This window comes from Staurois parvus, unplaced genomic scaffold (assembly GCF_062004578.1).
Source record: "Staurois parvus isolate SC_StPar_1 unplaced genomic scaffold, SC_StPar_1.0 ptg000081l, whole genome shotgun sequence".
Taxonomy (NCBI): domain Eukaryota; kingdom Metazoa; phylum Chordata; class Amphibia; order Anura; family Ranidae; genus Staurois; species Staurois parvus.
Genome location: NW_028317877.1, coordinates 15907405 through 15934577, shown reverse-complemented (window position 1 = coordinate 15934577; position 27173 = coordinate 15907405). Strand labels below are relative to the sequence as shown.

General features: G+C 44.5%; 1 protein-coding gene across 1 annotated transcript in view; it reads right to left on the bottom strand.

Moving 5' to 3' along the window:
• Nucleotides 1-10603: 10603 nt before the first annotated feature.
• Nucleotides 10604-27173, bottom strand: part of LOC149468717 (heme-binding protein 2-like) — a 28004-nt gene continuing 11434 nt past the window's right edge. The window contains exons 3-4 of the mRNA XM_089669812.1: nucleotides 20896-21067; nucleotides 10604-10919 (exon numbers count right to left, since the gene is read on the bottom strand). Of these exons, the coding sequence (XP_089525938.1) occupies nucleotides 10745-10919; nucleotides 20896-21067 (347 nt within the window). The 3' untranslated portion in view covers nucleotides 10604-10744. The remainder of the gene's footprint in view (nucleotides 10920-20895; nucleotides 21068-27173) is intronic.

Genomic DNA, 27173 nt, shown 5'->3' with positions numbered 1-27173 from the left:
ATACCATGAAAAAAACCTTGCAATGCATCAAAAACACAGGTGCAAAATGCACTGCAAAACACAATGCAGAAATGGCTCAAATGCAACCTGGATAGGTGTGATAGCATACTGCTGTGACAGGTTCTCTTAAATGAGGCATCAGTGGCTCTAATAGGCCCCTGATGTCTCCCCTGCCCTCCACTGAATCTATAGGAGTACTGATCGCGTTCTGTTTGTTTCTTTCCTGTCCATAGCTGCTGAGGCAAGTGACATCTAAAACAGAAATGACAGTACATTTCAGTTCCAATTCATACTAGCCAGGGGAGGTCATTGAATGGATGTTCTTCCAAGGTGTTGCTTGGGAAACTTGGCTGGGGGGCACCACTACATCACTTCCATCTCAAAGCTTTACATCAGTGGCAGCGAAAGGGTGTTAAATGGATAAAATAAGAAGAAATGTGCTTGTATTGCAAATGTACTGCTAATGGGATTTTAGTGCCATGACATGCACTTTAAAGTCACAATGTGAGAGGATGCGGGGGGGGGGGGGGGGTGGAGAGGAGACTCCTCTGTGTCAAACATTTGTAAAAACAGCCAAGGGGTTCACAAGCACCAAGATTTACATAATTGTGTTATCCTGAAGCCTTTATCTCAGTCCAGGAAGTACCCTGGATGATAACTGAAGGAAGAAATAATTGAGCATTACACATTTAATGATGGTTTATGTAATAAAATGGAATTTAAATATACTTATCTTAGGACTGGTTGATCACCAATGCACCATATACCTTATAAATAGAGAATTCCAAAAGAGATTCAGGCGTGGAAGTCTGTATTGGACTTAATGCCAATTAACTTAGGGACTAGTCACAAATAATTCTAATCTGTATTTTTATTCATAGAAAAACATATAGAAGAAATTCCATATACATCAATAAAAAAATATATTGATAGCATATATTATCAAGTTTTTCCTAATGTCTTGATAGCCCAATTCCTGATAGCCACTTCCTATACTTGATACCAAATATTTTCTTTGAAATGTTACTTTTTGTAGTACTTGAATTAGCAGCTTCCTGACTTTAATGCTTTTTGCATTCAGATTTATCAGGAAGAGCAGAGGTTATCTACAATGTCTCATAAATACATGCAGTTTATTTGTCAACATTATCAGATAATACGCAATTAGTATAATAGAAATTACTGCCATACAATTCAGTAAAAAAAAAAAAGGCACAATCATGATCATACTTCTCTTTAAGAAGACAATGAATTATACGACCTTAAAATTGTTTCCCAATGTGCACAGGGGACTTTAAGCTTTCCAATTATCCCTATAATAATCGGACAGAATATATTGCTCATTGACATATTCATAGATTTACAGGTGCATCTCAATAAATTAGAATAAAATCAAAAAGTTAATTTATTGCAGTAATTAAATTCATAAAGTGAAACTCATATATTATATAGATTCATTAAAAATAATGAGATATATTTCAAGAATTTCTTTCTTTTAATTTGGATGACTATGGCTTACAGCTAGTAAAAAAAACTCCAAAAACAGTATCTCAGAAAATTAGAATTTTGTGAAAAAGTTCAATATTATAGACTCCTGGTTTCACACTCTAACTCAAAACACCTGTAAAGGTTTCCTGAGTCTTTAAATGGTATCAGTCTAGTTCAGTAGGTTACAAAATCATGGGGAAGACTGCTGACTTGACAGTTGTCCAGAAGACAGTCATTGACACTCTCCACAAGGAGGGTAAGTCACAAAAGGTCATTGCTAAAGAAGCTGGCTGTTCACAGTGTGCTGTATCCAAGCATATTAATGGAAAGTTGAGTGGAAGGAACAGGGATAACTGCAGCCTTGAGAAGATTGTGAATTTCCCCCAAATTCTTGAATAGCCTTTGCTTCACAAAGAGTGGACTACTGCAGGTGTCAGTGCTTCAAGAGTCACCATACACAGACGTATCCAGGACATGAAAAAGGGGGGGCGCATGGAATAAGCAGTCTGTATAGTCTAGGCTGGATGTGGGAACAGGAGTTGGCGGAGGAATAACCGGTCTGAAACACCTGGCAAGCTGTGGTAGAGGGAAGCAAAGACTCTGGAATGGATGAGAAGAGAAACACAGTGCCTCTGAGTGTAGACTGTAAATATTTAATGGTGAACATAAATAAAACTACTTACATGTAGGAGTATATAAGTAGACTTATAAGGGGTTAAATGAGGCACAACACCATGGAGTTGTTATCTGGAGCATGGAACAGGATGGCCATCTGGACAGCAGGGAGCGCTGGAGAGGTGTCAGGACAAAGCCTGTGATGCAAGCCTGTCAAGTCTGTGTGAACTTCGGCTGGACAGCAGGGTGCGCTAGAGCGATGTCAGCCCCCCTTGTCGGCAGATTTAACCAGTTGTCGCCCGGCCTATAGCCAGATGGTGGCCGGGCGAGCAGCTCATCCCTCCAGGTGGATACCATATGGCATCCTTTCAGGCATGCGCAGTGCGCCTGCCCGCAGGGCCGCTCTGCGGCGCGATCTGTCACCTTGGACACTGCCGATGACAGATCTGTGTACTGGCTCCATTTCCAGTACCATGTGACCTGCTGTGACCAATCACAGCAGGTCACATGACAGTTGTACACAATGGATGGATTCCTTTCATGCCATCCATTGTATACAAGTGTGCTAGCTGTGAATGGTCACAGCAATCACATTCACAAGCTGGGCCAATCACAGCCCAGCTGTGTCATGTGATTAGCCATGGCAAAATCACAGCTAAGCACAAAAAAAAAAAACCCTGAATGAATCAATGTCATTCAGGTAAATGCTTGCTTATAGCAAAGTAATCCTTTGCTATAAGCAAACTGTGTACAAAAAAAAGAGAGCAAACAATGTAATAGAAAATTAAAACTAATAAAAAAAAAATTTTAAATTAACTTTTTTTTTAATACTGTCACCAGTCAGTGTCCCTGATCACCTCCATGCCAGTTATATGATGATGATGTACTGTGCTGGTGACAGTATGTAAAAAAAAAAAAAAATGGTGAAAATTGTTTTTTACATTTTTTAATTTTCCGAAAAATTGACAAAAAAATTACAACTTCAAAAACTCGCCATGCCTCTTATGAAATATGTCGGACTGTCTAATTTGCAAAAAGTTGTCATTTGGGGGATATCTGTACTGTTCTGACATTCTTGGACCTCAAGAAATTAGATTGGCTGTCAGTACTTCAGGATTGATCAATATTCAGATCTATACCATAGTTTGTGAACTCTATAACTTTCCTACAAACTAAACAATACATCCTAATTTGGGTTATTTTCACCAAAGACATGTAGCAGAATACATCTCGGCCTAAATTTATGAAGAACAATTATTTATTTGTAAACTTTTACTGTTTTTAACACAGGAACGTGTGCATTTGGATTGTATACTTGCATTGATTTGTACAGGCTACTGCCTGTGGCTGTACACAAACAACTGTGGCTCCTGGGCACAGAAATGCACTCTGTGTATGTATGAGGTCTTCGGGCTCATTCATATGGCACTGTGTCCTGTACAGCACATTGGATGCTTTTTTTATGTGGATAGAGCCGCCTGGAGCACACACTGTATGGGGATGCAGCTGCTGCCTTCCTTTACAGTAATGTAGCCAGGGCCGGTGTTAGATTATTTAGCGCCCTAGGCAAGACCAGCTACTTGCACCCTCCCTGCATGTCAATGGCTGCTATTGGCTGCCGGCAGCTGTCAGTCTTCCAGAGCCAGCGCTGGCATGCAGCTATCAATCAGCGAGAGAAGAGTAGGCATGGCCTAAGCCTCCTCCTTTGAGTGGTAATACTGTAGGTGGGAGAAGGAAAGGAGCTTGATTGACCAGTCACATGACCGTAAGGAATGTTAAGAGGAAAAAACTGTTGGAGGACAAAAGTAACCTAGTCCTGAAATTGCTAAATGCCCATAGAGGCTATGGAGGGGGCACACACTTCAGGCTGCTTGTCTTTAGAAGCAGAATTAAACTTTGTACTGTGCAAACAAAGAAAAAAATATACAAGTGACATTTGAGTGTAGCAGTAAATAAACTTTTATTTTTTATTAAAACTCAATTTATTGAGCAAAGTAAGTAACTCAGAGGATAAAAGTGATAAAAGGCTCATCAATGCTCCGTTGTGAAGGGCATCTGGTGTGCAGACTTCCGCTGCAGGCGGTGACACAAACATCACAGGTTCCTATGGAGCGGCCCTAGCTGGCAATCAAAGCAGAGGAGGAGGATGTGACATCACTGATGACGTGACATCACTGATGACGCGTCATCAGTGATATCACGTCCAGCTCCTCCACTGTCCAATTTTGTTTGAAGGGCTGTGCATACCTGAATTGGCTTCTCTGGCTGGCAATCCAATGGACGTGTCTGAGTTTGGCGATTGCCAGGAGAACAGTACTTGCCTGACTGCATTGTACCAGATGTAAAGTTTGGTGGATTATGGTGTAGAGTTGTTTTTCAGGGGTTGGACTTGGCCCTTTAGTCAGTGGTGTATTTAGGTTTTGTGCTGCCCTAGGACACCCCCCATCCCTGGTAGAGAGAGAGCCTGACACCAACCAGAGAGAGAGAACCTTTGGCTCCTGCTACAGTCAATCACAGCCAATGAGTTGAGAGCGGGGGGTAGGGTTGAGCCTGCTCAGGTGCCCCCATAGCAAGCTGCCTGTTATGGGGGCACTTGGCAGGAAGGAGGGAGGGGCCAGCGAGGGACCCAAGAAGAGGAGGATCAGGGCTGCTCTGTGCAAAGCCACTGCACAGAGATGGTAAGTATAACATGTTTGTTTTTTTTAAATCTGCCTTTTAATATGACTTTAAATATCCTAAAATTAAACCTTTATCGGGGCTGTCTCCCAATCACTTCCTGTTTTGAGAGTTAAACTAATATAAATCTATCGGAATTGACTGAATGTAAAAGAAAATTTTGGTGATGAAACGTGAAGATTAGGGATGAGGTTTGGGTTTGATGCTTCCATAGGTTCACAAATTTTCAACTCTTTCAAAATATTATAGGCTTACAACCAGAAATAAGGAGCAACCTATAATGCAGTGTATAGCCTTGGCACTTGATCAGATGAATCCCTCTCTGGAGGACTATGTATAGTCAAACCATACAAATGGCTAGAAGCTTTGTGCCCCCCTTCCTTTTTCTATGGACTTTAGGCAAGGTTCACACCTATGCAGTTTGCTTTGATCCGTTTGTGCGTTTTTTGCACATGCATTTTCTACGTGTTTTTGATGCGTTTTGCATTTTTTAACTTTATTTTTTTTTTCATGTTGCTAGGCAGATTTAAAACGCGAAACGCAGCAAAACCGCATTGCATGCTTTTCTGCAGCGTTTCCATTGAAGTCTATAGAACCAAAAACGCAACTTTTTGCATTTAAAAAAGTCCCTGACTCTTTTCAAAAAATGCACCGGGCGAAAACACGAAGATGTGAACCTGTCCCATAGGAAATCATGTTAAATGGGCTTCTGTGCATTTCTGCAAAATGCTGCGGAAAACGCTTAGGTGTGAACCTAGGGTTACTGAGGTTTGCGACTGCAAAATGTGCATAACTGTTCATGAACATTACATTGCTGCACCTACATGAGGGAATTCTGAATGACTAGAAGGCAGCAGGACAGTGGCTGGAGTCATGACAAATCGGTCATAACAATTGGTTTCCTTGCCTTATCTAGGACATTTTTTTACTTTACTTTGGACTTTTTGGCAATCTAGAATTTTTAACGCTAGTTATGTGTAAGCTGGAAATCTTCTTTATCGCGGGTCTGCGGGATGCCCTTGTGCAGGCACGGCAGGACATTAGTTTTGCATGGGGAAAAGAAGGTTCTTGCACCATTTTGAAAACACAGTGGCTGGGAAATCACATGGTGCTTTTTTTTGCACCATGTGATTTCCCAGCAGTTCCCACACCTGCAAACATGTTGCATTTTTAGATGTGTGGGGGTGACATTTGGAATGAATGGCACCCCTGTGCGTTTTGGTTGCGAGAACAGGTGCAATTCCCGTAGTGTGAACCTGCACCGATTGTCAGTGGAAGTATTATTTGAAACTACAATCCCTATTGGTAGGCAGTACCGGAGTTAAATAACCCCTTTATGCTGCATTAGTAGCCAGTGGCAGTGTTTATTAACCCCTTCATGCTGTAGCATAAAGGGACACTGGTTCAACTAATGCAGTACAAAAGGGTTATTTAAAGTGGAGTTCCACCTGAAAAAAAAAGTCAGCAGCTACAAAAACTGTAGCTGCTGACATTTAAAATACAGACACTTACCTGTCCCTTGGTCCAGCGGTGTCCTCACCACCGCTGGTTTCACCAGTTGTCTTCTCTCCCTGGTGCCGGCATCTTCAGTGTGGCCACCTGGCTATGACAGCTTGTGGCTTCACAGCCGGGTGCCCACTGCACATGTGCGAGAATCGCTGCGCTTTGTGAATGGCCCCGTAGTCTTCTAGGACCTGACAGGTGTCTCAGAAGACTATGGGGGAGGACAACTTCTGCTTCCGATCACCTAGGCGATCACAGCGGAAGTGGGAGCAGGTACCTGTCAAATTCGGGTACCCCCACCCGCTCCCAAAGGTGCCAATCCTTAATGGGGAGCGAGGGACAAAGCATTAAAGCAGAACTTCCCCTTTTGGGTGGAACTCTGCTTTAACTGCCAATGATCACTAATACATCAGTGACCAATGACAGCACATTAACCCCTTCATGCTGCACATTTCTAATGTAAATATTAATTAACCCCTCCACATCCCCCCCTATTCAATGTCACACAACTAAATGACACTGTCACAAATACATCTTCCAGTCAATGGCTGCTGCCTTTGTTATTGCTTCCTTTCATTCATGCGCTGGAGGTGTCAGCACCACTCTATCTTCCTCACCGGGCCTCTGAATGACAGCAAGGCAGAGGTTGGGACTAGAAATCATCTGTCGGGGTGGAGAGCACTCTGCCTGACTGCAGATACGTATGTTTTCTAGACTGGTTCTGGATGCAGAAGCCCACTCGGCACCACGCTGCAGATCTGCAGGAGCTGGCGGGCATGTCAGGTCACAATCTACCTCTCAGATGGCCGCAATCGACAGATTGCCAACTCCAGATATAAACTGTGTGTGTTAATGTGGTTGAGAATGTGACATCACAGACACATCAAGTTATATATTGGTGAGGTTAAGAGGATTGCATCACTGTCAACCATTCATGTAGTCTCCATTGACTGAAGACCTCCAAAAGGTCAACCAGACAATCTGTCACAAGCGAATGTTGCAGTAGTTGTTCACTGGTGCATTTTATCACATTCAATTAAAAAAAATAAAACAAACAAAAAAAAAACCGCAGTATGGTTACATAGTTAGTCTGGCTGAAAAAAAGACAAAAGTCTATCCAGTGCAGCTATTAAAAAAAAAAAAAGTTATAATCCTATACACACAGTTGATCCAGAGGAAGGCAAAAAAAAACCAGCAAAGCGTAATCTAATTTGCTCGTGCTGGGAAAAAAATTCCTTCCTAATCCCCCGAGAGGCAGTCGGATATACCCTGGATCAACTTTACTTATAAATATTAACCAGTTACCGTATTTTTCGCACCATAAGACGCACTTTTTTCCCCCCAAAAAAGGGGGGAAAATGTCAGTGCGTCTTATGGAGCGAATATGGAGCGGCCGGTCCGGTATTTCCACTGCCGCCGTGTCAGAATACTGGGCCGGCCGCTCAGCTCTACAGTGGGACCTTCTAGAGATGACTGCTGACCTTTGGGGAGGGGGGGGAGCGGGTACCTGAATTTGACAGATACCCGCTCCCACTTCCGTGGAGTTGTTCTTTCATCTTACCCGTTCCTCTATCCAGCGGCGCGGTCTTCCCGGCTTCTGTAGTGTGGGCATGACAGCCGGGTGCCAAGTGCGCATGCCCAGGAAGCGGTGCTTTTTGTGAATGGTAAGGCGGCACCTGGGACACATGACAGATCCCAGAAGCCGCCAGACCAATCACAAAGCGCAAGTGCTTCTCGCTCATGCGCACTGGGCACCCGGCTGTCATGCCGCGCGCCATTACAGAAGCCGGGAAGACAACGCTCGGCTGGATAGAGGAACAGGTAAGATGAAAGAACAACTCCGTGGAAGTGGGAGCGGGTATCTGTCAAATTCAGGTACCCGCTCCCCACCTCCCCAAAGGTCAGCAGTCATCCCCTGTACTATCCGCAGTCTCTGGTCATCCCTGTACTGTGTCCGCAGTCTCTGGTCATCCCCTGAACTGTGTCCGCAGTCTCTGGTCATCTCCTGTACTGTGTCCGCAGTCTCTGGTCATCCCCTGAACTGTGTCCGCAGTCTCTGGTCATCCCCTGAACTGTGTCCGCAGTCTCTGGTCATCCCCTGTACTGTGTCCGCAGTCTCTGGTCATCTCCTGTACTTTGTCTGCAGTCCATTAGTTCAGAATTTTTTTTTTCCTGTTTTCTGCCTCTAAAACCTAGGTGCGTCTTATGGTCAGGTGCGTCTTATGGTCAGGTGCGTCTTATGGAGCGAAAAATACGGTATATTCTGTGTATCTAAAAAAAAAATCCAGGCCTTTTTAAAACAAACCACTGAGCTGGCCAGAACCAACTCTTGAGGGAGTCTTTTTCACATTTTCACAGCTCTCACTGTGAAGAAACCTTTCCATGTTTGGAGATTACATTTCTTTTCCTTCAGACGTAAAGAGTGCCCCCTTGTCCTCTGTGATGACCTCAGGGTGAATAGCTCTACACAGAGTTCACTATATGAACCACTGATGTATTTATACATGTTGATCATATCCCCCCTTAGTCTCCTCTTCTCAAGAGAGAATAAATTCAGTTCCTCTAATCTTTCCTCATAGCTGAGCATGGTCTTAAAGTGTTACTAAACCCAGGACCCTGCAGTCACTATATCTGGTCTCCCACAGTAAACAAAACATGGAAATACAAATTATTTTAGTAAATCCAAACTCCTAAATACCTATATGTCTAATAAGTCTTGTGACTTCAATCAATGTCCAGCAGAGCACTGGTTAAAGCTTGTAGGAGGAGTTTTCATTATCTCCAATGAGGCTGCAAGACCTGTCTGCATGTGATCAGCACAGGGCCAATCAGCACTTTCCACTCTCCCAAGGAAAAAAACTTTTTAGCAACACACACCAAACTAAGCATGTGCAGCATGCTCTCAAGGCTCAGTTCCATCAGCACATGGATTGAGGACAGTAAAAGAAGGGGAGATTCAGAAAAGAAAGGTTTTACACAATGCAGAGGATTGACCCCTTAGGTTCCAAAGTGAGTATAACAAGCATACTTTACTGCATATGCAGACTGATTTTACTGTTGTGGTTTAGTAACACTTTAATGTCACCAGCACCACCCCCAGCCATAACATGGCTATGATTTGTATTGTACACTGAAGTGTTTGTATGTGTTTTATAACTGGACTGTTTCTCACACCTACTCTGGTCCTGCTCCCCAATCCTTGGAAATCCCATGATGTCCCCCCGTAGCAGTACCGGGTAGGTTTGCTCTACAAAGGAAAGCTGTCATGACAGAAGCATGAAGGCTGTTACGGAGGACCATTTTCCCAGAAAATGCCAATTGTCTGGCTGTCATGCTGACCCTGTCACCTGTCACCCTGTGACTTTGAAGAACCAAGCAGATAGACTTCTCGTATGTGCAAATTTACAGTAAGTAATCAGTTGTGGAGGTCACCCCTGGCATCCCCCATCTCTCTCTCATATAACAGGTTTACTTTAACAGAATGGCAGTGCCACATAGACATCCAAGGTAGACTTGTTTGATTCTGTATGAGAACAGGATGCAAGAAAAGTAAGGCAACAGAACAAACTAATATATTTACACAGTTAAAAGTTGAACTCCAGGATATACAAATATTTTCTAAATGCAAGAATCATGTGAATTCTCTTCCCTTGAATCTTGGTGTGCTTTGTGTATTTCTTTCAGATCTGTGCAGTAATCCAGTGTGGAACTTTGCCTCTGTGCCGGAGCTTCCTGTAATAAAGACCAGTCTGTGCTGCTCCCTCCCTTGTGCAGAGTGACTGGTCTTGTCCCCATCCCTTACTTTTCTGTAGGCAGCCTATAGTGGTAAAGGTTTATATCCTTTGTGGCTATTGTGGGGGAAAAAAATTATATACATACAAAAAAAAATAAATAAAAAATAGCGCAGTCCAGTTAACGGGAAATATTATCAAGGGCAAATCAGATTTAGCCACCGCGTGCGGAAACGCAGTACAGTCCATTTAACATGATTTATTATGGGACAGGCTCCCATCTCCGTGTTTTCACCCAGTGCGTTTTTTGGAAAGGGTCAGAGACTTTTTTTTTTTTTAACTCAAAACGTTGCATTTTTGGTTCTATAGACTTCAATGGGAACGCTACAGAAAAGCATGTATTGCGTTTTTGACGCGTTTTGCGTATAAAATCTGTCTAGCAAGAAGAAAAAAAAAAAGAAAAAAACCCCCTACAAAAATGCAGCACAAAAGGCAATGCAGAAACGCATCAAATTCATAGGTGTGAACATAGACTAATGGTAGGGAGCTGCTATTAATGTGAGGGAGAAAAACTAAACCAGAACAGAAAATTCTATGACATACTAATGTTTAATAACTTATAAAGTTGGTTAGTTACAAAAGTACAGTAATACAAAAAGCAACTAAAAGTCAGAAGAAGAATATTCACAAAAGGCATTTCAGATGAATATATGGAAGAGCTGTAGTTTTGTTTACTTTGCTATGACCCACACTTCATTGTGACGGTCGAACAGTGTAAAAGGATCATTGTAGCCACAACGAAGATAGAATGAGTTATCAAATTCCAAGCCAAGGGTTCGCAGCTCCTCGGCCAAGACTTCAGCTTCCTTGGTATAGGTAGGATCTAAGGCATAGCCTCCAAAACTCCTGAAAGGAAAGGAAAACCATTACAATGGGATCAAGATCTTTTTAACCTCCAGAAGTTTTTCCACCTTCATGACCAGGCCATTTTTTCCTCTTCAGCACTGTGCTATTTTAACTGGCAAATGCGCAGTCATGCAGCACTGTACACAAATTAAATTTATATAAATTTTCACACAAATAGAGCTTTGTGGTGGTATTTGATCACCACTGTTTTTCTATTTTTTTGCTATAAATAAATAAATCTAAATTAAATAAAAGGAAGAAAAAATAAATAAAAATAATGAACACATTTTTTCCCCAAAAACCACACAACGCACAATTTTCTACTCTATTATAAAACATATCCAATAAAATTAAAATTTATGCCAAAATGTATTCTGCTACATGTCTTTGGTAAAAACAAATCCCAATAAGTGTATATTAATTGGTTTTTGTGATAGTATAGCGTCTACAAACCATAGTGTAGAGCAGTGGTTCTCAACCTTTCTAATGCCGCGACCCCTTAATACAGTTCCTCATGTTGTGGTGACCCCCAACCATAAAATTATTTTCATTGCTACTTCATAACTGTAATTTTGCAGTGGGAGGAGTAGTGCCACGTCATTGGTGTCAGTGGAAGGAGTAGTGCCCCATCACTGATGTCAGTGGGATGAATAGTGCCCCATTGTTGGTATCAGTGGGAGGAATAGTGCCCCATCGTTGGTATCAGTGGGAGGAATAGTGCCCCATCACTGATGTCAGTGGGATGAATAGTGCCCCATCATTGGTATCAGTGGGAGGAATAGTGCCCCATCGTTGGTATCAGTGGGAGGAATAGTGCCCCATCACTGGTGTCAGTGGGAGGAATAGTGCCCCATCACTGATGTCAGTGGGATGCATAGTGCCCCATCGTTGGTATCAGTGGGAGGAATAGTGCCCCATCACTGATGTCAGTGGGATGAATAGTGCCCCATCATTGGTATCAGTGGGAGGAATAGTGCCCCATCGTTGGTATCAGTGGGATGAATAGTGCCCCATCACTGGTGTCAGTGGGAGGAATAGTGCCCCATCACTGATGTCAGTGGGATGCATAGTGCCCCATCGTTGGTATCAGTGGGAGGAATAGTGCCCCATCACTGATGTCAGTGGGATGAATAGTGCCCCATCACTGGTGTCAGTGGGAGGAATAGTGCCCCATCACTGGTGTCAGTGGGAGGAATAGTGCCCCATCGTTGGTGTCAGTGGGAGGAATAGTGCCCCATCGTTGGTGTCAGTGGGAGGAATAGTGCCCCATCGTTGGTGTCAGTGGGAGGAATAGTGCCCCATCACTGATGTCAGTGGGATGCATAGTGCCCCATCGTTGGTATCAGTGGGAGGAATAGTGCCCCATCACTGATGTCAGTGGGATGAATAGTGCCCCATCACTGGTGTCAGTGGGAGGAATAGTGCCCCATCGTTGGTGTCAGTGGGAGGAATAGTGCCCCATCGTTGGTGTCAGTGGGAGGAATAGTGCCCCATCGTTGGTGTCAGTGGGAGGAATAGTGCCCCATCGTTGGTGTCAGTGGGAGGAATAGTGCCCCATCGTTGGTGTCAGTGGGAGGAATAGTGCCCCATCGTTGGTGTCAGTGGGAGGAATAGTGCCCCATCGTTGGTATCAGTGGGAGGAATAGTGCCCCATCGTTGGTGTCAGTGGGAGGAATAGTGCCCCATCGTTGGTGTCAGTGGGAGGAATAGTGCCCCATCGTTGGAGTCAGTGGGAGGAATAGTGCCCCATCGTTGGTGTCAGTGGGAGGAATAGTGCCCCATCGTTGGTGTCAGTGGGAGGAGTAGTGCCCCATCGTTGGTGTCAGTGGGGGGAGTAGTGCCCCATCACTGGTGTCAGTGGGAGGAGTAGTGCCCCATCATTGGTGTCAGTGGGAGGAGTAGTGCCCCATCATTGGTGTCAGTGGGGGGAGTAGTGCCCCATCATTGGTGTCAGTGGGGGGAGTAGTGCCCCATCATTGGTGTCAGTGGGGGGAGTAGTGCTCCATCACTGGTGTCAGTGGGGGGAGTAGTGCTCCATCACTGGTGTCAGTGGGGGGAGTAGTGCCCCATCACTGGTGTCAGTGGGAGGAGTAGTGCTCCATCACTGGTGTCAGTGGGAGGAATAGTGCCACATCATTGGTGTCAGTGGGAGGAGTAGTGCCCCATCATTGGTGTCAGTGGGGGGAGTAGTGCCCCATCATTGGTGTCAGTGGGGGGAGTAGTGCCCCATCATTGGTGTCAGTGGGAGGAATAGTGCCCCATCACTGGTGTCAGTGGGAGTAGTGCCCCATCACTGGTGTCAGTGGGAGGAATAGTGCCACATCATTGGTGTCAGTGGGAGGAATAGTGCCCCATCATTGGTGTCAGTGGGAGGAATAGTGCCCCATCATTGATGTCAGTGTGGTGGAGGGGAGAATAGTGCCCCATCATTGGGGTCAGGGGGGGGGAAATAGTGTCCCATCGTTGGTGTCAGTGGGGGGAGGAATAGTGCCCCATCATTGGTGTCAGTGGGAGGAATAGTGCCCCATCATTGATGTCAGTGTGGTGGAGGGGAGAATAGTGCCCCATCATTGGGGTCGGGGGGGGGGGAAATAGTGCCCTATCGTTGGTGTCAGTGGGGGGAGGAATAGTGCCCCATCGTTGGTGTCAGTGGGGGGAGGAATAGTGCCCCATCGTTGGTGTCAGTGGGGGGAGGAATAGTGCCCCATCGTTGGTGTCAGTGGGGGGAGGAATAGTGCCCCATCGTTGGTGTCAGTGGGGAGAGGAATAGTGCCCCATCGTTGGTGTCAGTGGGGGGAGGAATAGTGCCCCATCGTTGGTGTCAGTGGGGGGAGGAATAGTGCCACATCGTTGGTGTCAGTGGGGGGAGGAATAGTGCCACATCGTTGGTGTCAGTGGGGGGAGTAGTGCTCCATCACTGGTGTCAGTGGGAGGAATAGTGCCCCATCATTGGTGTCAGTGGGGGGAGTAGTGCCCCATCATTGGTGTCAGTGGGGGGAGTAGTGCCCCATCATTGGTGTCAGTGGGGGGAGTAGTGCCCCATCATTGGTGTCAGTGGGAGGAATAGTGCCCCATCACTGGTGTCAGTGGGAGTAGTGCCCCATCACTGGTGTCAGTGGGAGGAATAGTGCCACATCATTGGTGTCAGTGGGAGGAATAGTGCCCCATCATTGGTGTCAGTGGGAGGAATAGTGCCCCATCATTGGTGTCAGTGTGGTGGAGGGGAGAATAGTGCCCCATCGTTGGGGTCAGGGGGGGGGGGGGGGAAATAGTGTCCCATCGTTGGTGTCAGTGGGGGGAGGAATAGTGCCCCATCATTGATGTCAGTGGGAGGAATAGTGCCCCATCATTGATGTCAGTGTGGTGGAGGGGAGAATAGTGCCCCATCATTGGGGTCAGGGGGGGGGGAAATAGTGCCCCATCGTTGGTGTCAGTGGGGGGAGGAATAGTGCCCCATCGTTGGTGTCAGTGGGGGGAGGAATAGTGCCCCATCGTTGGTGTCAGTGGGGGGAGGAATAGTGCCCCATCGTTGGTGTCAGTGGGGGGAGGAATAGTGCCCCATCGTTGGTGTCAGTGGGGGGAGGAATAGTGCCACATCGTTGGTGTCAGTGGGGGGAGGAATAGTGCCACATCGTTGGTGTCAGTGGGGGGAGGAATAGTGCCCCATCGTTGGTGTCAGTTGGGGGAGGAATAGTGCCCCATCGTTGGTGTCAGTGGGGGGAGGAATAGTGCCCCATCGTTGGTGTCAGTGGGGGGAGGAATAGTGCCCCATCGTTGGTATTAGTGACACAAATGATGGGGCACTATTCCTCCCACTGACACCAATGATACTTACTTTGCTGACCCCTGCTCCAGCCTGGGCTCGCTCTCTCACTTACCTGTCAGCTGTCTTCCTTCTCTGGCCGCTCTCCTCTTCACTCGCTCCGGCAGCTCCCTCGGTCTTCTTTGATGTACGCGCGCTGCCGCTCGGCTCCTCCTCTCCAAGCTCCACCTCCTCGCCGGTGATTGGCCGCCTGTGTGCCTCTCCTGAGCTACAGTTCCGGTGGCCAATCAGCGGCGAGGAGGCGGAGCTGCTGAGCGATCCCGGAGGTGTGGCCAGGTGACAGCAGCGTATCATCCCGCCCACACATCGCCGGAGACTGCAGCGGTGTCTCGGTTCCTAAGACCATCGGAAATATGTGTTTTCCGATGGTCTTAGGCGACCCCTGGGAAATGGTCGTTCCACCCCCAAAGGGGTCGCGACCCCCAGGTTGAGAACCGCTGGTGTAGAGGATCCCAAAAAAAAAAAAAAGGTACACACACACCTCAATAGTTATTATATATGCACTTTTTTAAAACTCAGTGCATGTGCAGCTTTTATTCTGTGTTGGAACGAGCGGCCACTCTAATTCATCCCAAAGGTGTTCTTTCGGGTTGAGGTCAGGACTTCATGCAGGCCAGTCAAGTTCCTCCACCCCAAACTTGCTCATCCATGTCTTTATGATCCTCGCTTTGTGCACTGGTGCGCAGTCATGTTGAAACAGGAAGGGACCATCCCCAAACTGTTCCCACAAAGTTGGGAACTGCAGTCAGTCAGTACACCACAAGGTGAATGTTTTACACTTCCGTGTTGGAACGAGCGGTGGCAGACTGAACGGGAGAGTGGACGCCAGCCTGGTCATGGAAGTGTAAAACATTCACCTTGTGGTGTACTGACTAACTGCAGTTCCCAACTTTGTGGGAACAGTTTGGGGATGGTCCCTTCCTGTTCCAACATGACTGCACACCAGTGCACAAAGCAGGGACCATAAAGACATGAATGAGCGAGTTTGGGGTGGAGGAACTTGACTGGCCTGCATGAAGTCCTGACCTCAACCCGAAAGAACACCTTTGGGATGAATTAGAGTGGAGACCTTCTTGTCTGACATTATTGCCTGACCTCACAAATGCACTTCTTGAAGAATGGTCAAACATTCCCATTGACGCAATCCTAAACCTTTTGCACAGCCTTCCCAGAAGAGTTGAAGGTGTTATAGCTGTAAAAGGTGGGCCAACTCAATATTGGACCCTACGGACTAAGACTGGGTTGCCATTAAAACTCATGTGCATGTAAAGGCAGGCGGCCCAATACTTTTGGCAATATAGTAATATATATATATATATATATATATATAAAAATATTTTTTTTTCCCCAAAAACCATACACCCCACAATTTTCTACTCTTATAAAACATATCCAATATAATAGAATTTCTTCATAAATTTAGGCCAAAATGTATTCTGCTACATGTCTTTGGTAAAAACAAATCCCAATAAGTGTATATTAATTGTTTTTTTGTGAATGTTATAGCGTCTACAAACCATTGTGTATACAGAGGATCCAAAAAAAAAAAAAAAAAAAGAAAAAAGGTACACACACACCTCAATAGTTATTATATATGCACTTTTTAAAACCCAGTGCATGTGCAGCTTCTCTGTTGGAACGAGCGGTGGCAGACTGAATGGGAGAGTGGACGCCAGCCTGGTCATGGAAGTGTAAGACATTCACCTTGTGGTGTACTGACTGACTGAAGTTGAGGCCTCCTATCTGTGAGTTGGAGTTTCTAACTATGAACTGTATAAATGTCCCACTACATGGACTATTCTGACTTATATCTACACTGACAGCTTTGCTTGGGATTTGCTTGCAGGTTTAAATGTATAACCTGCCTTCAACCTAGCCCATAATCAGTTTGAACCCCTGCGTACATCGGCTCTTACCCTATGTTCCCACCTAAGCATTTTCTGCAGCAGCACAGTATAGTCCATTTAACATGATTTCCTATGGGACAGGTTCACAAAAAGGTTGAACCTGTCCCATAGGGTTTCTAAAAAAGGGTCAAGGACTTTTTTGATCACAAAACATTGTGTTTCTGGTTCTATAGACTTCACTGGAAATGTTGCAGAAAGCATGTATTGCAGAAAGCATGTATTTTTGATTTGTTTTGCATTTAAAATATGCCTAGCAACAGAAATTTAAAAAAAAAACAAAACAACCCCTCCCCCCAAAACACCACAAAAAAGCAATGCAGAAACGCATCAAATGAAACCTGCATAGGTGTGAACCTAGACTTATGCCCCGTACACATAAGAAAATTGTACGAAAAATTTCACGGAACCACTGATCGAACGATTTTCTCTTCATTGACGAGCAGGATGTTTTAACCGATAACGATGTTGTGAACGAAAAAAATCCAGTTGAACAACAGTGAAAAATGCTGTCGTTTCACATACGAACAACCATTTTTCTATGCGGTGGTATGACGGTCATACAAAAAAAAAATCTATCACGCATGAGCGGAAACAGAAGATGACCCGGATGTTTATGTCCAAGGAATCTTCGTAAACACAAACGAAAAATCCAAATGTTAAAAGTAGATTGGCCGAATGAGATGATGAAACCAGAATGATGCTTATTATATTTTATGTATCACTATTTATGTATATAGGTCATGGAATAAACTATATTATACTCATTGCTGGGAATTGTTGTGTATATCGCTCGATCTGGCCGGAAGGGCGTGGCTACAAGGTCACACACACACTACATCACTTACACTTGTACGGAAGACATCAACACTACATATTGCCCGAAGACCAAATTTTTTAGATTGGTTAATGTGGGCCACAATTTTGACCAACGAACGAATGCCTATCGATCGTCGGATGACCGATCGGTCAATTTTCTAATTGCATATTCCCACCTTTAGTGTCTCTCCCTCGCCTATGCAGTCTGAGTCCTTACAGCTGGAAATGTTAACTTTATGGCTGATTAGGCTTTGTCTAATGTGGAAGGATACTATCTATGATCTTCATTGCATCCTTGCAGTGTGTCTGTTATAGGCCAGTTAACTTGAAATAAATTATAGAGATACACATTGATCATTGTCCATCCCAATGACCCTTTAATTCCCTGCAAGTGATCTGATTGCAGCTCCAGTCTGCCACATTGAATTTTCTAACTAGCAAGCAATAATCTGTTAATATCCCTCTGCTTGGCTTCCTCAATTTTGCCTGTTATATTCCATCATTGCTCTCTTTTGCATATAGCTGAAAGTGTTACTAAACCCACAACAGTAAAATCAGTCTGTATATGCAGTAAAGCATGCTTGTTATACTCACTGTGGAACCTAAGGGGTTAATCCTCTGCATTGTGTAAAAAAGCAGTTTGATCCTGTTTTCTCTGCCCCTCATCTTATCTCCCGATAAAACAGACTGAACCAGTAGCCATTCTGCACATGCTCAGTTTAATGTGTATTGCTAGAGATGTTTTTTTTCCTCTTGGGAGAGTGCATGTGATCATCACAGAGCCAATCAGCAACGTTCAGACAGAGGTCAAGGGTTTTTCTTCCTCCTAGAGCAGAAAGCAAAAACTCCTCCTACAAGCTTTAATCAGTGCTCTGCTGAACACTGATAGAAGTCACAAGACTGCTCTAACTGCTGCTGAGAGAAGGTATTTAGCAGTTTATATTTACTGAAATAATTGCATTTCTTTGTTGTGTGTACTGTGGGAGACCAGATATAGTGAATGCAGGGTCCTGGGTTTAGTAACACTTTAATTGTGGTTAATATGATGCGTTATTACCTGGGGAGACATCCCTTCACTGGATTGAGCCCCCTTATGGTTTAACGCACCAGCACCAAATAGTTTTTACTGTTTTTTTGCACTGGAGTTACCACCTCCAGTACTGTGTCTTGATACTGCCTTTACATTCCAGCGTATTCATCACTGAAACTCACATGCTCGGGCTCTGAGCAGAGGTGTAAGTTGTACAGAACACAGAATTTTCTAGCAATTGACATCCTTTTTGAATCATGTATAGTCTGGACTCCCTGGTTTTAAACTGGCAATGTTGTCAAGGTTTTAATGGTGACAAGATTTAATTTTAGTTATGTGAATTTTTAATGTTGTTTATTTCATATCTTGGTTTCTCAAAGTTTGTTATTTTAGTTCAATAACCTGGATCACATATAGAACTTTCTCTAGGGGTCCTTCCCTTTTCTAAATGTTCTCATACTTGCAGGTTCTTTAGAAAGGGATAAAAGCAAACACACACACTATTCCCAGAAGTATTAGGACACCCCTCCAAATCTGTGGATTCAGGTGTTCCAGTCATCTCCATGGCCACAGGTGTTTAAAATCAAGCACATAGGCGTGCAGACTGCTTCTACATACATTTGTGAAAGAATGGGTCGCTCTCAGGAGCTCAGAGAATTCAAGTGTGGTACCGGGATAGGTTGCCATCTGTGCAATAAGTCCATCTGTGAAATTTCCTTGCTACTAAATATTCCACGGTTAGTGGTATTATAACAAAGTGGAAGCAACTGGGAACAACAGCAACTCAGCCATGAAATGAGAGGTCACGTAAAATTACAGAGCGGGGTCAGAGCATACTTAAGCGCACAGTGTGCAGAAGTCGTCAACTGTCTGCAGAGTCAATAGCTCAAGACCTCCAAACTTCATGTGGCCTTCAGATTAGCACAACAACAGTGCGTAGAGAGCTTCATGAAATGGGTTTCCATGGCTGAGCAGCTGCATCAAAGCCTTTCATCGCCACGTGTAATGCAAAACGTCGGATGCAGTGGCGTAAAGCACGCCACCACTAGACTCTAGAGCAGTGGTAACGTGTTCTCTGGAATGACGAATGACGCTTCTCTGTCTGGAAATCTGATGGACGTGTCTGGGTTTGCAGTTGCTAGGAGAACGGTACTTACCTGACTGTATTGTGCCAAGTGTAAAGTTTGGTGGAGGGGGGATTATGGTGTGGGGCTGTTTTTCAGGGGTTGGGCTTGGCCCCTTAGTGCCAGTGAAGGGGACTCTTGAGGCGTCAGCATACTAAGACATTTTGGACAATTTCATGCTCCTAACTTTGTGGGAACAGTTTGGGGATGGCTCCTTCCTGTTCCAACATGACTGCGCACCAGTGCACAAATCAAGGTCCATAAAGACATGGATGAGCGTGTTTGGGGTGAAGGAACTTGACTGGCCTGCACAAAGTCCTGACCGTAACCAAGAGAACACCTTTGGGATGAATTAGAGCGGAGACCTTCTTATCCAACATCAGTGCCTGACCTCACAAATGCACTTCTGGAGGAATGGTCAAACATTCCCATAGACACACTCCTAAACCTTGTGGACAGCCTTCCCAGAAGAGTTGAAGCTGTTATAGCTGCAAAAGGTAGGCCAACTCAATACTGAACCCTATGGACTAAGACTGGGTTGCCATTAAAGCTCATGTGCATGGAAAGGCAGGTGTCCCAATACTTTTGGCAATATAGTATTTTTATACATATATATATATATATATATATATATATATATAATTGTTTATTTATTTATTTTGCCTTGACAGTCGCTTTAAGAAAGAGTATAGATTTAGATAATACAGTAATACCTTGGTTTACGAATTTTATTCGTTCTGCAGGACTTTTCGTATAGCAATAAATTTGTAAATCGAAATGCTGTTTCCCATAGGAATGCATTGAAAACCAATTAAATGTCAGAAAAAAGTAAACGCTACTAAAATACCGCACAAGTTATTTTATCAAGTCATGCAGTATTTTAGTAGTGTCAATCATGTGTTAATGTTTCATCTGTCAGTGGTGTTCCCCACTGACAGCTGAATGTAAAAGAATTGCCAGCAATTAAAAAAAAAAATAAAACAAAATGGTGGGGGGTCCCCCCTCCCATCCTTACCAAGCCCTTCGGGTCTGGTATGGATTTTGAGGGGAACTCCCACACCAAAATTTAAAAAAAAAATGGCATGGGAATCGCCCCCAAAATCCATACCAGACCCTTATCTGAGCATGCAGCCCGGCAGATCAGGAAAGGGGGGGGGATGAGCGCCCCTGAACCATACCAGGCCACATGCCCTTAAGCTCAGAGCTACCATCTCAACCTCAGAGAGTATAAAGCTCTCAATACAGACCTTTCTCAGGCTTGAAGCAGATCACTTACCTAACATAGAATGACATTGCAGGAGAGTCGCTCAGGTAAACATTCGGGTCTGTGGCTTGTGGAGGATCCTGCACTTCATGTGATACAAAGAAGGACATTGTGGAATTACCAGCTGGGGGCTGGGTCAGCGGCACATATATCACCACAGGCACAGTCATGTTAATCTTCATCTCTATAGAGAAACAAGAGGGAAGAATTAATTCTAGGTTCAACTACAGCATATGATGTTCTCTAGGACTATACTGATTCTCGGCCTACACCTAAAAGGGGGACAGGCTGCTCAACTACACCATATGATGTTCTCTAGGACTATCCTGATTCTCGGCCCACACACAAAAGGGGGACGGGCTGCTCAACTACAGCATATGATGTTCTCTAGGACTATCCTGATCCTTGGCCCACACATAAAAGGGGACAGGCTGTTCAACTACAGCATATGATGTTCTCTAGGACTATCCTGATCCTCGGCCCACACATAAAAGGGGGAAAGGCTGTTCAACTACAGCATATGATGTTCTCTAGGACTATCCTGATCCTCGGCCCACACATAAAAGGGGGACAGGCTGCTCAACTACAGCATATGATGTTCTCTAGAACTATCCTGATTCTCGGCCCACACATAAAAGGGGGACAGGCTGCTCAACTACAGCATATCATGTTCTCTAGGACTATCCTGATCTGCGGCCCACACATAAAGGGGGACAGGCTGCTCAACTACAGCATATGATGTTCTCTAGGACTATCCTGATTCTCGGCCCACACACAAAAGGGGGACGGGCTGCTCAACTACAGCATATGATGTTCTCTAGGACTATCCTGATCCTTGGCCCACACATAAAAGGGGACAGGCTGTTCAACTACAGCATATGATGTTCTCTAGGACTATCCTGATCCTCGGCCCACACATAAAAGGGGGACAGGCTGCTCAACTACAGCATATGATGTTCTCTAGAACTATCCTGATTCTCGGCCCACACATAAAAGGGGGACAGGCTGCTCAACTACAGCATATCATGTTCTCTAGGACTATCCTGATCTGCGGCCCACACATAAAGGGGGACAGGCTGTTCAACTACAGCATATGATGTTCTCTAGGACTATCCTGATCCGCGGCCCACACATAAAGGGGGACAGGCTGCTCAACTAGTAGCGGCAACTCTAAACCAGGGACACCCAGGAACAGTCCAAGCAGGTTTGTCCTGCACAACAACAACAAAAACTTTGTTTTCTCATAACAGACATATCCTGGAGCCCCTTCCCAGGTGTAGGTGAAAAGCCAGGCAACATACACTATCCACAATTCTGTCTCATAACATGAATGTAATTAAAGCTGAACACCAGGCAGATACAAAGCAGTTCTGTATTCATACATCAATAAAATTGTATGTAAGCGCTACATTTCTCTTATCTGCTCCCTTTTGGTCTGTTAACCACTTGCCCTCCAGAGGATTTACCCCCTTCCTGACCAGGCCATTCTTTGCAACATACGCCACTGCGTTAATTTAACTGACAATTGCGCGGTAATGCAACACTGCACCCAAATTAAATTTATGTCCTTTTTTTCCCACAAATGAACTGTCTTCTTTTGGTGGGATTTGATTGCCTCTGCGTTTTTTATTTATTGCGCTATAAACAAAACAAGACCGACAATTGTGAGGAAAATATAAAAACAATATTTTTAACTTTTTGCTATTAAACATGTCCTGTAAAAAAATTGGTGCTCGACAGCTGAGGCCAGCAATGGTGGCGTGGGTAGGGCACGTGTGCTGCCCCTACCCGCAAGTGAAAAATCACGTATATATACACAATCATGATTTTTCACAGCCCTGCCGCCCTGTGGAGGTGTTTCTGCTATAGGGTGGTGTGCAAGCGGTTAAAGTATAAAATGAACTGCTTTCCGTCCGCCATATATACATTATATATATATATATATATATATATATATTATATAGAGGTACAGGGAGGCACGGGTGCGCAAAAGCACATATATACTATGTATATATATATATACGTGATTTTGCATAGGGGGTGAGCGCAAGCACTACCCATGCCGTCATTCCATTACTCACCAGCACCCAGAGATTGCCCAGCATCTCCGAGCAGAAGTGTTCATAAACAAAACAGTTCTCCTCCCTGTCAGCTCGTGCACAGCCCAGCCATCCAAAGCAGTGTGCATACAGTGCAGTGCACACACCGCCCATAGTAAAACAGCATACAGTTAACCCTTTGACCGCCCCACATGTTAACCCCTTCCTGCCCAGTGCCATTAGTACAGTGTCAGTGCTTTTTATTAGCACTGATCACTGTTTCGGTGTCACTGGGGATGTCAGTGGCATTTAGTCAGTTCCCACCCAGTGTCAGAATGCCCGCCACAGTCCTGCTATAAGTCACTGATCGCCGCCATTACTAGTAAAAAAAAAAAAAAAAAAATCCCAGTATATATACCGCCGTTTGTAAACGCTATAACTTTTACGTAAACCAATTAATTTACACGTATTGGGATTTTTTTTTTTTAGCAAAGACACATAGCAGAATACATTTTGGCCTAAATTTATGATAAAAGTTGATTTTTTTTATTGGACATGTTTAATAGCAAAAGTCAAAAATATTTTTTTTTTCAAAATTGTCGGACTTTTGTTTTTATAGCTCAAAAAATGAAAAACCGCACATGTGAACAAATACCACAGAAAGAAAGCTCAACTCGCGGGAAAAGATTATGTAAATTTCACTTGGGTGCAGCGTTGCATGACCGCACAATTGTCAGTTAAAGTAACGCAGCGTCTTAACGCAAAAAATGGCCTGGTCAGGAAGGGGGGGGGGGGGGTAGTAAATCCTCTTGAGGGCCAGTGGTTAAAAAGATAAACGTTTTTGTTTTTGCTAAAGTGGAGAGGTATTTGAACACGTCAAGTTTTTATTGCTGGCAGAGCCCTCCTTCCCCCTCCATTTGTCTTGTGATCACCATCACCAAAAAATGAAGAAAAAAAAAAAAACACAAATTTTGAGATGTCACCAGAAATCTTCTGCTGGGGACACTAGTTTTGGAGACAACCAGGGATTCGCTTACTTTGGAGGAATTTCCTCTCACTTCCTGTTTGGCTATGGGACAGGAAGTGAAGAGAAATCTCTCAGTGGGACTGGAAATAAAATGGACCTTTCCTTACCTTATTCAAAATTAAGCAAGCTTTGCTTTTAGTTCTACTTTAATTATACCATTTAAAGGGTTTTTATTAAATCGGTAGTAAAGTCGGCTTTGTGATTTTTACGTACAGGTAAGATTATAATAAGCGTACCTGTAGGTAACATATCTCCAAACATGCAGTTTAGGAAATATTCAATCTTTCTGGCAGCCAGCGCATGCGTTCTGACGGAATGGCATACCCGGAGCTCGTGAACCCCGAAGCATGATTGGGTGAAGATGGAAGCCCCGTCAGCGGTGGAGGATTTCATTCTAAGGTATGCAATCACCTTGCATATTCAGTTTACTACCACTTTAAGCATTTTATTGTATCAGCTCCCAAGTGCAAAATAACATAGCTGTTCATCCAGCCAGAAATCTTGTGAGCTGATAACAGTCCAGAGTCAGAGCCAATAGGAAGTTATAAGTTCGCATTGTTCTCTGCCATCTCCATCTGTGGAATAAAAAATATACCCCACTGTTATGAAGTTGTAACACCCTGCTGCAATGTCAGTTGCAGGATGCTGAAACAGACACAAGATGGCAGTGCCCTGGGCAGTACCCCAGTTAAAGAGAAAACTGACATTCTCCTCATATCTGTTACTTTTCCTGCACACAGTTGCGGATATTGCATTCAGTTAACGCACGTTGCGGCCTAGTTCCCATAGCCACTACTGCTGAACACATTTGCAGCATAGTCCAAACATCAGAGCTGACTGCAGTGCATGCCCTCTGCAGGCCAGATCACACAAGTGCTCCCTTAACCATTGGCCTACCCTCTTAAAGGAACTTCTACCACTGTTGCCATTGGTTACTGCAGCCCAGAGTAGAGTTGACCCTTTGCCAAGCCCTACTGCCAGTTTTCACACTTTATTTGCCTAAAGCTGCTCTTTTCCCCCTCAGTCTTTTCTTCTTCCTCTACTTGTGTTAATCCTTAAAGGAACTGTCACCTACATCACTGTTTACTTGTGCACCAACTGGGCCCCAACAAGTGCGCAGAAGAATCCTCACTGCATTTAAAGGGACAATGAATACCCTGGTCAAAGAGCTATTTTGAGCTCAGTTAGAAACCTCGCCATCAGATTCTGAGGGCTCAAAGTGAGTTAGTTCAACTGTTGCTAGTTTTCATTGCTCACTGGGGATTGACTACAGCTCAGGTTGGAGGTATTGCGATAACTTCTGAAAAGCAGGCCTGCTAAAACTGATGAGATTCTACTGTATGTGTTTCTTTGCATAGAGTTGTTACACTTATCCATTGGTGTATTTAGGTTTTGTGCTGCCCTAGGCAACACAAAAATCATCTGCTCCCACAGACACCGACCAACACCAACCCACCCCCTTCCTTTCCCCCCCCCCCTGTGGAGAGAACCTGACATTGACCAACAACACCCCTACCTGGGAGAGCCTTCCACTAACCCCCCCCCCCCCCCCCGGCAATAGAGAGAGAGACACTCATCTTCATCTTCGGACATCCCCGGAAATGAGAGTCAGGCTCTACATACACCATTAAGCAGCCCGCAGCCTCTCTTGGATCCCACCTGGTTCTTATGGAGCACATGGCCCTTCTTTCATCCCTTCCTCTGGGGAGAGGTACTGCCCCCCTGAAAAATGCTGCCCTAGGCAACTGCCTTGTTTGCTTTGTGGTAAATATACCCCTGCACATATCAATACCATTTTGTACTGTTTAATTAAGCTGACATTTAAGTTTAATATAAACCTCATATCAGTTTACTCTGCTTTGTCTGCAAGTCTGCTTTCTAGTGGTAATCTACTCTGGTCAAAAGAATCTTGTGGTGTCAGCAGGGGTTGGGCTTTCAGAAAGCGGTCCAGAACGTCAGGGAGCCCAAAAAAACTCAGCAACTCCTAAGGGGATAGTGATACATAGTTCTAACACATCCTGCCATAGAATGACTATGCTACTTAGTACGGTCTCCCTAGGTCAGGTTAATTGCAAGATTGCCAGTGAGAAAAGAGAAACACAAATGCAGCCGCCACATCTAAGGACTGGTAAGCTGCAGTAATATCACTTTGTTCTTGAGGTTTAGTTACACTTTTACATTTATTTTTTTGCGCAAGCAGCCTGCTGATATGAGGAAAGAGCAGAGTGACAGATTTATAAACTCATACTGCTTTTCTGTTCACAATTTAGTTACACAGTGGGGTGGAAGATAAAACTGTATGTAAATGTGAAACTGGTTCAGATAGCATCTCCAACCAGTCAGAGTTGTGCTGTGTGGCAGAATTGTAAAAATCCCAGAAATGGATGGGCAAATACGCCTTTGATGTGTAAAACCGCTTTTTTATATATTTTATCTGTGTATTTAGCTGTTTGCCTGGAGTTCAGCTTTAAATGCCCAATTGCTATTGCCCCTTACACAATTTTATATCGAACAATTGCATAATTGTGGAACCGGTGTAACAAGATATTTTGCTGTGTGGTAACATCTATATACACCTTAATTGGGAATGTTCCACTCATTCAAACTACTTAAGCAATGCATGGGGTCTCCTGTCATCACAGCCCCCCTACCAGCAATGCAAAGTTGTACATCCCGAATGCACTTTATTATGCTGGGTCTTGTCACCATTGGATGTTGTAATGATTAAATATTTAGACTCATGGTAACTGTGTGAGTCTAGGATTAAGGTTGGGTTACTGCAGGTCAAGCTGTATGGCTTAACAGGTTAGGACTATCGCCTCCACCTGGGTCTGGAGGACCATTGGTACATTCCAGAAGCCAGTAGGAGGAAGAGGTGGAGACCTAATCTGTTTATGGGAGTTCAACCAATCCCAGGTTGAGTCGTGGACCAGCCCATAAACATGGGAGAGGCTGGAAAGGCAATCAGGTGGAAGATGCAATGCTGAGGAGACTGTCGGTGGCCTGGGAGGGGTCCCCTAGGTCTGGGGGGGTGCAGCCCAGGAGGGTCCATTCAGCAGTGTGTCCTGAACAGGATCAAGACCTGGGAGCAAGGAGGACAAAGTGAGTACATCGGCACACCCAGGGATTTCAGGGATTTACAAGGGGAGAGACTGCCACATGTAGCAAGCTTTCAAAGGACAGCACTGTGCTTAATCCTTTATCCTTGTCCTGGGAGATCTTCA